Source organism: Peromyscus maniculatus, chromosome 1 (assembly GCF_049852395.1).
Source record: "Peromyscus maniculatus bairdii isolate BWxNUB_F1_BW_parent chromosome 1, HU_Pman_BW_mat_3.1, whole genome shotgun sequence".
Classification (NCBI taxonomy): Eukaryota; Metazoa; Chordata; class Mammalia; order Rodentia; family Cricetidae; genus Peromyscus; species Peromyscus maniculatus.
The window spans coordinates 28,070,350-28,084,568 of NC_134852.1; the positions used below are offsets into that span (position 1 = coordinate 28,070,350).

General features: G+C 39.8%; 2 protein-coding genes across 2 annotated transcripts in view; both read left to right on the forward strand.

Annotated features, from left to right (window-relative positions):
* Positions 1-14,219, forward strand: part of LOC143273031 (pregnancy-specific glycoprotein 22-like) — a 168,924-nt gene that overhangs the window by 99,719 nt on the left and 54,986 nt on the right. The window lies entirely within an intron of this gene.
* LOC143272904 (pregnancy-specific glycoprotein 22-like) overlaps positions 12,772-14,219 on the forward strand; it is a 196,679-nt gene continuing 195,231 nt past the window's right edge. The window contains exon 1 of the mRNA XM_076569810.1: positions 12,772-12,820. Coding sequence (XP_076425925.1) covers positions 12,787-12,820 — 34 coding nt within the window. The 5' untranslated portion in view covers positions 12,772-12,786. The remainder of the gene's footprint in view (positions 12,821-14,219) is intronic.

The window sequence follows — 14,219 nt, forward strand, 5'->3', positions numbered from 1 at the left end:
GGAGAAAGAGGAGTTTTATTTCAGAAATGTTAATCTTGGTCATTGGGCACTTAAGGGTATATCTGTTCCAGGAAGTAAGAAAACAAAAGGATAGTTAGATTTTACTCTAGATGTTATCTACCTGCCTCAGAAGAATTTCTGAAAAATTCCAGTGTTCTGCAACACAGCTGTTGGACAAGAAATCATGTGTTTTCTGGAATGCTGCTGTGACTACTCTAGAAAGGCAAAGTACATGGCTTTCTTTTCCTCCTTTCAATAGATCCTGCATCTAACACAGGGCTCTCTCCAAGAAGTCACTATTTCAAACAACTTCAGCATCTGTCTCTCATTATGCCTCATTGTACTCCTTAGAGAAGTAATCCTTTCATGAATTAGCCTTAGATTTTGAGTATGAGTAACAATGGCCTCATATAAAAAATTTTAAAGTCCAAAATTCCTAACCTCTGCCAAACACACTTCTACCTTCTACCAGTAATATTTGTCTCTGAACACATCCACTTGGAAGTCCTGGAGATATGGCTCAGTGGGTAAGAGCAAAGATAGCTCTTATAGAAGACTGATGTTCTGTTCCCAGGACATCCATGGCAGCTTCTAAGCAAATTATAATTCCATTTCCAGGGGATTCAATGGCCTCTTCTAGATTCTGTGGGCACAAGGCATACTTGTGGTTTGCAGATACACATGCAGTAAAAATAACCATACCAGTGGAAAGAGACAAACAGAAATAAAGAAATAAGAAATAATGGAAGGAAAGAAGGAAGGGAGGGAGGGAGGAAGAAAACAGCAACCTATATTTCAGAAAATATCTCTTTATGGTCCTTACCTGTGAAAGACAGAGCATTTAGGCCAAGACAATGTTTGTTCTTCAACCTCACCTGTGCCCCTTATTCATCCATTTCCTAGACCATTCTGAGACTCATTTGTCTTTTGGAGACCTGTGTCTCATCTCAGTCACCATGAAACACCTGGGAATATTGGGAAATGTTATGGTCCAGCCTGCTCATTTAGCTGAATGGCAGGTGCACTCCCGGTCTCATGTTTGAGGTTTCTGTACACACAGGTCTGGAGGAGAGCCTGTGGGTACTTCTCAGGGAAGCTCAATGGGAAGCCTTATTCTGTTTCACCTGTAAAATTTCCTTGAACATCATTGCCTTGGAGGGCACTGGACAAGGCTCAGCAGTGGACATCAGTACAGCTAGAGGGTCACAGCACTTTGTATTGCAAGGCAGCAGTGGGTCACTGGGGACCACAAGAGACCATGGTTACATGGCTCCAGGTCCTAGGTCTGTATCATCAAGCTCTGAGCTCAGCTCATACATGGTGAAGACTGTTTCTCTCACACAGCACAGGTGACCCACCATCTCTGAGCATTCATGTCTCCCTTCTTCTTGGTTCTCTAAGGAGAAGTATTAGGGGTGGATGTTAGAAAGACCAACATTGGATGAAAAAGGCCTTTGCAAATGTCAAAGGTCACACACAGGGCCATCTTCTCTCTGTTTTCTGCACAAAACTGCTACCCAAAGCCACCATCACAAGTGATGATTTTAACTCCATGGAGGTTAAGGATTGTAGCCTTAAAGAAAGGACATAAGAGCCAAAGTGCAACCTATTTGTAGGGGGAATGATCAAAATCTCACAAAAGGTGAAAGATTGAAGCTGTCAGAAGGTAAGTTGACTCTCACTTTAATGAATGACACAATTGACAGTAGACATCATGAGTGAAAAACTGGGAACTGAAATGAGTGCCACTCAAAGAGACACATTCAACCTGAACATGGCCTGTGAATATTTTTTTCTGTTTCATCATGGCTACAACTGCCTAAATGTAGATGTTTAGAGTGGTGACACTTGGTCCCTCTTGGGTACATGACACAGAACCACCACACAGGAACTGAGGCTGGTCTATGAATTCTGGCTTATCTCAAACACATGTATCCAGGACCAGCATTGAACTAGAAGGAGCTGGAGGGTCTTCTCCTGCCTGGAGAGGCTCAGGGTGATAGAGATGAGAGACATCTCAGACTTGGTCTAGTTCACAGAAGTACACAGTACAGTGTAGAGTGGAGCGGTTTTGTTTGTTGTGCTGGAGATCGAGCAGGCATCCTGCATGAGTACTGTCCTACTAATCTGCATACTGGCTCTGGTTGGGACCTGCTCAACTAAGACCATACCAGAGATATGATAACCTTCTATAGACTATGATTTCTGCTGACATCACACAATATTTTATTCTGTTTGCTCCAGATTGGTCAGATGACCTGATCATATCCCTCATGTGTATCCATTTTTATCCTGGATCAAATCTCAACCTCTTCTGTGCAGTTGCCTCTCACTCACCTGCACGTACTCTTCTCTCTTCATGGGGAACCCCATATATTCTGCCAAGAGCACTCTATTTCCAACATCACTATAAATTATTGAAGATCCTATATCTCCCTTGTCCAGAACACAGCCATTGGCATCAATGACACCAAAGTGAAGAAAATTACACGTCTTGGGAAGTGGATCTCTTAAATGACATCATTTAGCTTTGGGGTGAAGCTTTGGTTTTATGGATTGATAAGAAAATTAATTCTCAGCTTGCGTCATGGGCACAAATTCCAGTCCTCCAAAGAGATTTTTGCTATGATTCTTTCTCCTCTCCTTTTATCTCTTATTTTTCTTGGATGACCCTACACTGATGTTGGAATGCATACTGTTGGGGTCCTCCCAAGAAAGAGAAACTTCCTAGGCAGAGACTTTACTTAAGATCAAGTAAATTTTTCTTTCTGTCAGTATCTCATGTTTTCATGTTCCCTCCATTTGTTTTCATGATCACCATGATGCAGAAGATTAGCTCAAACCTCTGAACCATGCCCATGTTCCTTATCCCAAATGCTCCTAGACACTGTCTTGCCTCATCTAGTGATTGGCTTCTGTTCTGAATCCAATGGAGCAAGAAGAGGCAGGTGATAAATGTGCCTGGGAGGCCTATCCTGAGTCATGATGAAACTTATGTTTTGATGAAGCTGTTTACTTATCTCTTCATCACAATGTCTGTGGTGGATATCATGGTGTCCCTGAGCTCAGGATCTGGGAAGTTGGAAACATGACACTCAGGGTAGATGTTCTTGAGCTGTACCCTGGCTTTGAGGGGACAGCAGAACTCGTAATGACTGTAGCAAACAGAGACAGACACTCACTTGGAGAATGGGGAACTTCCCGTGGTTTTCCTCTATAGAGGAGGAGGACATAACAGTTTGAAACCATGTTCTAATTAGCATTAACTTCACCTAGACACAGCTGAAATTCACCTGAATAGAAAACAAAGTAATGAAGCACAGACCACACAGTTAGAAGAAGAACATATAAATGACCTGCTTGCCAGTTGAACACTCTACTCCCTACATTCTGTTCCCATAGGCCTGTCCCAAGGCCCAAGCTTTCCCAGAACACCAACTGTCCTATTATGGGACACTTTCTCCAATACTGGCTGACTTCTTTGGATCGGACACAGTTCACACCAGTAAGAAAAACAGAGACCCATGCTGCATCAAACACCAAAAGCTAACCATCAGTAGTCCAGCTCTCAACTTGGACAGAGGCTCCAAACTAGGTCATAGGTAATGTCCATGAGCAGAAACCAAGGCCACAAAGACTAGAAGACCATAGAGCAAACAAAAACAAAGGAACAATTTGCAAATCCTACAAAGACAAACTCAGAAATTAGATCCTAGACCTAATCATCCCAAACCCAGAAACCTAAACAACAGTGTAAAAATACAATCAACAACATATAAGTCAATAGTGCAACAAGAGATCCCATCTATCATATGACTTCAAGACCTGAATATTCAATGCTACTGAAGGACAAGAAAAAGACCCTAAAAACAACTTTATGAAGATATTAGCAGTACTTAAAAAGGAAATGAACACCTTTAAAGAAATCAAGAAAAAGACAACCAAAAATTGGCAGAAATCAATAAATCTTATAAAGAATGTCAATAAATCAAAAAACAAACAAACATAAAGGAAATTTTTCAAGTTCTGGAAACTGAAATAAAAGCAGTAAAGAAAACACAAAGTATGGGAATTCTGGAAATGGAAAATCTGGATAAATGAACAGGAGCTACAGAAGCAAGCATCATTATTGGAATACAAGAGATGGAAGAGAATTCTGGGCATTGCAGATATGATACAAGATAGCTTCATCAGTCAAAGAAAATGTTAAATCAAAGAAAACACTAAAGAAATATGGGACACCATGAAAAGGTCAAACTTATGGATAATAGCTATAAAAGAACGAGAAGAATCTTGTATGAAAAATCCAGAAAATATATTTAACAAAATCATAGAAGAATAATTTTCCTAACTTAGAAAAGACATAGTTATAAAGGTTCAAGAACCTTAGAGAATAACAAATAGATAGAAAGGGAAAATAAAGTCACTGAGTAATATAATAATCAAAACACTGAACATACAGAACAAAGAAAGAATATTAAAAGCTGCAAGATAAAAAGACCACATAACTTATGAAGGTACACCTATTGGAATTATACTCAAATTCTCAACAGGAGTCTCAAAGACAAAAGGGCCTGGACTGTTGTCTTACAGACTTTAAGAAACTATTGATGCCAGTCCTGACTACTACACCCAATAAAACTTTTGATCACCATACATTGAGAAAACAAGATATTACATGAAAAGTCAAATTTAAAGAATTTCTATCCACAAATCCACCACTACAGATATACTAGAAGAAAAGCTCCCACCCAAGAAAGTTAACTACAGTCACAATACATAAATGATAGATAATCTCACAGTAGTAAAACCTAAGAAGAGAAACACATAGACACACACACAAACACACTCATACACATACAAACTCATATTACCACAAATAACAAAATAACATGAAGTAACAATCACTGCTTATTAATATCTCTTAAAATCAGTGGACTTATTTGTATATAAAAAGACACAGGTTAACAGAATGGATCCCAAAACAGGACTCATCCTTCTGATGCATACAAGAAACATACCTCAACCTTGAAGACAGACAGTACCTCAGAGGGAAGGGTGGGGAAGATTTTGGAATCAAATAGACCTAAGAATCAAGTTGGTGTAGCTATCCTAATAGATACAAAATAGATTTCAAATTAAAATTAATCAAAAGAGATGTGGAAGGACACTTCTTATTTATCAAAGGAAAAATCCATCAAGATGAAGTTTCAATTCTCAACATTTATGCCCCAAATATAGAGGCATCCACATATGTAAAAAGAAAAATTACTAAAGGCTTAAGTCACCCTTCAAACATCACACATTAATAGTGTGAGAGTTCAACACCAGAGTCTCATTAATGGACAGGTCTGCCAGACAGAAACTTAACAGAAATAAGGGAACTAACATGTTATGATGCAAATGGACCTACGCAATAACTAATGGACATTTCACCTACACAGTAAAGAATAAACATTCTCTCAGTACCTCAAAGAACCTTCTCCAAAATTGACCATATACTTGGTCTCCAAAGCAAGCCTCAACAGATACAAGAAAATTGATACAACCTCCCGCATATTATCAGACCACCAAGGGTTAAAAGCTAGATTTCAACAACAAAAAGCTTACAAACTCATGGCAATTGAACAATTCTCTACTGAGGGCTAACATCAATTAAAATTGAATCAAAGAAGACAATATAAAAATCAATGAAACAAACAGTTTGTTCTTTGAGAAAATAGACAAGATTGACAAGCCCTTGTCCAAACTAACTAAAGGCAGAGATAGAATATCCAAATTAACAATATCAGAAATGAAAAGGGGACATCAAAACAGACACTGTGGAAATTCAAAGAATCATTAGGCCACACTTCCAACCTGTAAGATGTATAACTGAAAAAAATTTTCTCCCACTCTATGGACTCGCTTTTCACTTGCTGGATTATCTTCTTTAATGTATAGAAGCCTTTTATTTCTATGAAGTCCACATGCCAATTTTTTCCTTATTTCCTGTGAAAATGGAGTCCTGTTCAGAAGTCCTTTCTTACACTTGCATCATGTAAGACAATGCCTATTTTTTCTCCTAGTACTTTCAGCATTCATTTCATATTTCATATTGATGTCCATGACCCATTTGGAATCAGATTTCATGCAGGGTGACATGAATTGATCTAAGTTCATTCTTAAACATGTCAAAATTCTGTTTTCCCAGAAGCACTCTTTGACTATGATGTCCTCTGCCTTCAACAAGCTTGTCAGTTTACAGAAGTCCCATTAATTAATTTTTGATCTCAGTGACTGTGATAGTAGTGTTCTATTCAGGATCTAAACAGAGAATTCAAGTGGCCAAGACACATTTAAAGAAATGTTCAACATCCTTAGCCATCAGTGAAATGTAAATCAAAATTATTCTGAGATTCCATCTTACACATATCAGAATGACTAAGATCAATATACAAGTGACAGAAAATGCTAGTGAGGTTGTAGAGTAAGGTACCATTCCTCCACTGCTGGTGAGACTCTACACTTGTACAGTCCCTTGGACATCAATATGGCAGTTTCTCAGAAAATTGGGAATTAATCTACCACAATACCTAGCTATACTGCTTTAGGGAATACACCCAAAGGATTCTCAATCACATCACAAGGACACTTGCTCAAGTGTCTTTATAGCAGCACTATTCATGATCGCCTAAACCAGGAAACAACCTAAATGATCCTCAACAAAATAATGAAAAAAGAAAATATTGCACATTTACACAATGGAGTATTACTTGGGTATTAAAAACAACGATATCAGGATATTTTAATAAAAATTTTATTCATTTTACATATCAACCACAGTTCCCCTCCTGCCCCTACTCCTGCTCCCCCTCACCTCTTTCCCAGCCCACTACTTCATCCACCTCCAAAAGGGTAAGACCTCTCATGAGGAGTCAACAAAGCCTGGCATACTATGTTGAGGCAGGAACAAACCCTTCCTGCCTGCATGAAGGCTGAGCAAGGCATTCCACCATAGAGAATGGACTCCAAAAAGACAGCTCATGCATGAGGGGTAGATCCTGGGACCACTGCCAGGGGCCCCTCAAATGCATCAAGCTACACAACTGTCACTCACATGCAGAAGGCCTAGTTCAGTCTCATGCAGACTCTCCAGCTGTTGGTCTAGGGTCCATGAGTTCCTATGAGCTTGGGTCAGCTGTCACTGTGGAATTCCCCATCATGATCTTGACCCCTCTTGCTCATATAATCCCTCCCCTCTCTCTTCAACTGTACTTCCAGAGCTCTGCCTGGTTATTGGCTGTAGATCTCTATATCAGCTTCCATAAGTTACTGGATGAAGGTTCTATGATGACAGTTAGGGTATTCACCAATCTGATTTCAAGGGAAGGCCAGTTCAAGCATGCTCTTCCCTATTTCTTGGAGTCTTAGCTGGGGTCACCCATGTTGATGCCTGGGAATTTCCCTAGCACCAGTTTGATCCCTAACCCCATAATAGCCCCCTCTATCAAGATAACTCTTTCATTGCTCTCCCACTCTGTTCCTCCCTCAACTTGACTACCCTGTTCCCACCTGTTCTCATACCCCATAACCTCTGTTCTACCACCACCTGCTTCCTGTTTACCCAGGAGATAACATCTATTTCCCCTTCCCAGTGTCATCCATATATGTCTCACTTAGGGTCCTCTTTCTAACCAGGCTTCTCTGGGATTGGGAATTGTAGCCTGGTTGTCCTTGGTTTACATCTAATATCTACTTACAAGTGAGTATATACCATGTTGTCTTTCTGGGTCAGGGTTACCTCACTCAAGTGATTTGTTCTAGTTCCATCAATTTGTCTGAAAAATTCATGATGTCATTTTTTTACAGCTGAGTAATACTCCATTGTGTAAATGTGCCACATTTTCTTTTTCCATTCTTAGGTTGAGAGACATCTAGATTGTTTCCAGGTTCTGGCTATTATGAATAATGCTGCTATGAACATAGTTGAGCAGGTGTCCATGTGGTATGATTGAGCATGCTTTGGGTATATGCCTAAAAGTGGTAATGCTTGTTCTTGAGGTAGACTGATTCCCAATTTTCTGAAAAATCATTATACTGATTTCCAAAGTGGCTGTATAAGTTTTCACTCTGACCAGCAGTGGAGGAGTGTTCCCCTCACTCCAAATCCTCTTCAACATCAGCTGGCCTCAGTGTTTTAGATCTTAGCCATTCTGACAGGTATATGATGGTATGTCAGAGTTGTTTAGATTTGCATTTCCCTGATGACTAAGGATATTGAGCAATGCTTTAACTGTCTTTTGGCCATTTGAGATTCTTCTGTTGAGAATTCTCTGTTTAGGTCTGTATCCTATTTTTCAGTTAGGTTATTTGTTATTTTGATGTCTAGTTTCTTGAGTTCTTTATATATTTTGGAGATAAGCCCTCTGTCAGATGAAAGATAGGGGAAGATATATTCTCATTTTGTTGCCTGATTTTTGTCTTATCCAATGTGTCCTTTGCTCTGTGGAAGCTTTACAGTTTTAGGAGGTCCCATTTATTGATTGTTGTTCTCGGTGTCTGTGCTACTAGCGTTATATTTAGGAAATGTTCTCCTGTGCCAATGCATTCAAGGTTACTTCCCATTTTCTCTTCTATCATGTTCAGTATCACTGGATTTATGCTGAAGTCTTTGATCCAGTTGGACTTGAGTTTTGTGCATAATGATTAGATATTGATCTATTTACAGTCTTCTATATGTTGACATCCAGTTATGACAGCATTATTTGTTGACAATGCTTTCTTTTTTCTGTTCTTCAGTTTTGGCTTCTTTGTCAAAAATAAGGTGTTCATAGGTGTGTGGGTTAATATCAGGGTCTTCAATTCAATTCCATTTGTCCATGTGTCAGTTTTTATGCTAATACCAAGCTATTATTTTTATTGTACCTTTATAGTAGAGCTTGAAGTTAGGGATGGTGATGTCTCCAGAAGTTGCTTTATTTTACATGATTATTTAGCTATCCTGGGTTTCTGTTTTTCCATATGAATTTGAGTGTTGTTCTTTCAAGATCTGAGAAAAAATGTATGGGAATTTTGATGGCGATTGCACTCGATCTATAGATTGCTTTTGGGAAGATTGTCATTTTTATTATGTTGACCCTACCCATCCAAGAGCATGGGAGATCTTTCCATTTCTTATATCTTCTTCAATTTCTTTCTTCAAAACCTTAAAGTTCTTGTCATACAGTACTTTCACTTGTTTGGTTAGAGTTATCCCAAGATATTTTATATTGTTTATAGGTATTGAAAAGGGCAACATTTCTCTGGGTTCCTTTTTGGCTGGTTTAACATTTGTACATATGTGGGCTACTGATTTTTTGAGTTAATCTTATGTCTGGCCACATTACTGAAGGTGTTTATCAGCTTTAGGAGTTCCCTGGTAGAATTTTGGGGTCATTTATGTATATTATCATATTGTCTACAAATAGGGAAATCCTTTCCAATTTGTATCCCCTTGATCTTCTTTGGTTGACTTATTGCTCTAGCTACAACTTTGAGGACTATAATGAATAGACATGGAAAGAGTAGACAGCATTTTCTTGTTCCTGATTTTAGTGGAATCACTTTGAATTTCTGCCCATTTAATTTGATGCTGGCTGTCAGCTTGCTGTAAACTGCTTTTATTATGTTTAGGTATGTTCCTTGTATCGCTAACCTCTCCATAACCTTTATCATGAAGGGGTGTTGGATTTTGTCAAAAGCCTTTTCAGCATCTAATGAGATGATTGTATAATATTTTTCTTTCAGTTTTTTATATGGTGGTTCTCATTGATAGATTTTCATATGTTGAACTGCAGTTGGGATATAAATTAGATGAAGAAATTCAATAAAAAATAAAGTCTTTTCTACTAAAAAAGAGAGATTAATAGTATGTTATAACAAAACCTGAAGGACAATTAAAATTTGTCTTATTAATTCTGAAGGAATTTGTAAATCTAATATATTTCCAATATTATATGATATATCATATCCAAAGGGCATATTGAAGTCTAACAGTAATCTCAGATATTTCTGACTTTTTTTACAACATCCTATGTTATTTTCAGGTAAATATAAATGAAACTACAGCTTAGCCACTGGGGTAGTTGAGTCAGTTTGAAGCATTATACATTTGCATTGAATTCTCACATAAATTACAGGTGTTAATCACTTTACTGAAATACTATGTCCTGTGTTTATCTATCAAACATCCCAAAGCAGAATAGCATTGCTCGTTTTCAGATATTTAAATCCCCCATATGTATGTTTTGGGGCAGCATACAAGGGGCAAAAGCTGTATTCAACTCTCTAAAAAGACATGGATTGGAATGCTCCACTGTAATTCCCATAATAATGTCTGCTGTGAATACACAGAATGGCCAATTAAATTCACAACAGTTCAGAGAGAAAATGCATTTAACACCACCAAGTACAATGTTGTTAAAAGGTTAATCAAACACATTGAGTCCTCCCCTCATAAGGATACATTGTATGAAGTCTCCTTGAAATGAAACACCTTCAACCAATAGAAAGAAAACCATTCTTTAATCCCAGCACTCGGGAGGCAGAGCCAGCCTGGTCTCCAAAGTGAGTTCCAGGAAAGGCGCAAAGCTACACAGAGAAACCCTGTCTTGAAAAACCAAAAAAAAGAAAACCAAGTTTTTATACAGCACCCATTTATAAGAGTTAAATTCCCTATAGTTTCTTGATAGAGCTATAGTAATAAAAACCATATTGGCACAAAAACAGACAGGTGGATCAATGGAATGGGATTGGATGGGCTTAGGGAAGAGGGAGAAAGCTGTGGTCAGGATGCAAAAATAAATAAACAAGCAACCAAAACAACAACAAAGAAAATGGAGTCTCAATCAACCAAGTCAGGCTGCACATTTCTGTGAGTGATTGTCTGAACTGATAAAGCAGTGCCCAGAACACTTTGGGCAGCATTATTCCTATGCAAGATGGTCCTCGGTTGTATAAGAAACTAGGTAAGTCTGAGCCAGAGTGTGAGCCTGAGAATGAGCCAGAAAACCTCATGCTTTCTGCCTTCACTTCCTTCAGAGCTACAATAAAACACAGCCCCAGTAGGGAAAAGGACTCTACTCTCTCCCCTAAACTTCTCTTTTTCAGGGTGTTTTTATCATAGCAAGAGAAAGAAACATAGAACAGTGTATAAGGAAGATAGTCTGTTTGAATCATTGTGATTTGTACTCTAGAGCAAAGCTCTTCAGCACCCTCTGGGCAAACAGAAGTTAGGATTTCGACAGCAGTGATTGGTCAGAAAGTGCCATGTGCAGTCCCCTACATTAGTTTCCTCTCCTTTTCTTTTGTTTTTACCAGACAGAATTTCTCCAGGCTGTCCTGGAACTTGATCTGTAGATGAGGCTGGCCTGTAACTAAGATATCCAAGTGCCTCTGCCTCCTGAGTGCTGGAATTAATGACATTCACTTCCATGCCCAGTTGTTTCCTGTCCTTTTAATCTCAAGAGAAATGTCCTAGGACTTTCCTCTGAAGTTTGCTGAGTACAAGGCTCCTCCTGAGAATGCCCTTCCTCTGGATTCACAATATTTCCCACTTTAGTTCAGTGCTTCCAGGACAAATCTAAAGCCCTGTCTGGACCCATCCTGCAGTAGAAGGAATTAGGAGTCCTGAAGAGCACAGTGATCAGTATGACAAGCCCTGCATCCCACCTGTGCTGAACATGTCAGGGAAGCTCACATTTGGTTTCTTGACAATGCTTGCTGCAGCCCTAGACATGAGATTGCAGTTCTCTCAGTGATCTCCAGGGGGAGATATCAGGGCACATGCCCAATGACCCAAATATTGTTTCCTTGAAGCATGACCTAGCAGACTGCTTTCCATCTCTGCCCTGACTAACCTTGAGCTCCCTCCCTAGACCCTGCTCTGACCGACTGGCTCTCTCCTTTGTCTGAGAACACCTTTCTGTGTGGGGACCATGAAGATTTCCTTCCTTCTGGCATCTTTCATTGGGGAAGACAAGATTACCATCAGGGAATTATCCAGAAAGGGGCAAATGTGATCCAGGGGAATCAAAGAGGACATGTGAACACCCAAAACAAAATGCTAGAATTTTTGCCTTGAAAATGGAGTCCACAGTCCTTTTAAGGACACACCACAAGTCACCTCTTCCCCAGCACTGGGCACATGAAATTCCTCACATAACCAGCTGCTCCTGGGCCTCTCTTCTGGTTCATTAATTTGACTGGTGACATTCGTGATAAAGGATTGATCTGCATCAGCAGTAATCACTCAGCTGGTCTCTTTCTAACACTCAGAGACATTTCTGTCACCTTCCTACTTTACCAGAGCATTGAGAACACAGGGTGGACTGGGTGTTCAGCCGGGTCTCTGTGTCACAAGGACACATAGGCATAATGGAGGCCCCCTCTTTGGTGCTGACAGACCCAAGGCAAGGACACAGCAGGCGTCAGCCCTGGGATGAGCCATTCATCTCGGAGGGCATGGGGATGCTTATCAGCCTTGTTGCTCAACGTGTTGCTTGGAGGAGAAATATAAAGGTAAATTGAGAGGTATTCCAGGCAGCACTCACAGTGGAAGGGATTGAGCAATTCCTTGGTCTCAAACGCCACCAATCACTAGTGCCCATTGGATTCTGGGAAGTGCCCCTGTCTGAGAATAATCTCAGTCCAGAAGGAGGGAGAACAGTAGAGCCTGAGATCTGTGTTGGAGCTGATGCTCTTCTCCTCAGAGAAAGGACAGCAAATAGAAGATTGATGGGGGAGTCCTCTGTGTTTCTCTGCAAGATGTGTACTCCCTGGCAGGGGCTTCTGCTGACAGGTAACTATACCCACTCTCTGACTATGTGGGGAGGGGAACTCAGAAGCAGGATGGAGTCTCTTAAAGAAGATAGGATCTTGAAAGGAGACTCAAGCTTTCTATTTGCAGTTATGTTTCAGAAGGTAGAAGACATCGGGTGATTATGGTAAGAGAAAAGGCTCAAACACTCCATATTCACAGTGAATTACATTGGCTGAAATTTTCTGAAGTCAGCTGTTCCCATTTTTGACAGCATGACTCTCTGAATAGAAAACAAACAGGGGAGGGCTAGTGAGACTTTTCAGTGTGTGAAGAGATAACCACCTGAAGCCAAAACTCAGCTCCCACACAGTAGATTGAGAGAACAACTTCTGCAGGCAATACTCTGCCTTCCACATAGGTACTGTGGCATGTACCTACACATGGACACCCTGAAACATGTGCCTCTACACAGGTACCAGACTTCACAAATACAAAGAAATATTTACATAAGTAAATGTAAAATCATTTATTTCACCCTTAAATATAAATATTGTCATAAGGTCCAAACCTAGGGACTATGAAGATAAATCCATGGAGACACATTCCTCCTTTCTTCCTGTTAGCCACTTGTGTCTGAGTCTTTTCCAGGAACAGAGTCTTCCAATAAGGTTAGTTCTGTAGGATACACATGGTGGAGATGAACATTCATAGATCATACTCCATCATCTGACTCTCCCTGCAGAGCTTGAAGCAAAGATACACAGCCTAAAATGTCAGACTTCATCCAGTCTCCTGGAGATGTCAATGCACATTTCACTAAGAAAGATCCTATAGGTATCAGACATGGGTGATGGAGGAAACCATGGCATCCTAATGAAGAGTGAGCACCAGGAAGTCTTGGCCATCCTCCTCTGTCCTAGGCTCAATTATTAGTGACCTTAGGGAGCATTTTGCCATGGCTAGAATAATAATGTCTCTGTGAGCTAAGAGGGAACAATTGTTTTTTGATATCTATGTCAAACTTGGGTTTTCATTTTCTCCAAACATAGTTACATAAATGAATTCTAGGAACTGTTGCAGAGACCACGGCAAAGTGATACTTATTGGTTTGCTCTTCATTACTTGCTTAGCCTCATTTCTTATAATATCCAGGAGTCCTTTTGATACGAATGGAACTGCTTGCAGTGTGCTGGACCCTCCCACATCAATTTGGATGGGGTCCAGGTTAGACCCGGATACTCACCTCTCAATTTAAAATATTTTACTATAATCTGGCCCACAGGCCAACATGTTGTTGACATTTTCAACTGAGACCTCCTCTTTCAAATCAACTCTAGCTTGTGTGAAATTGACATAAGTCAAACCATGCTAGTATCTAAGTCTTTTCTAAGACCTAAGACCCAAGCCTACCAAGAATATCAGACATTTTCTGGCTTCT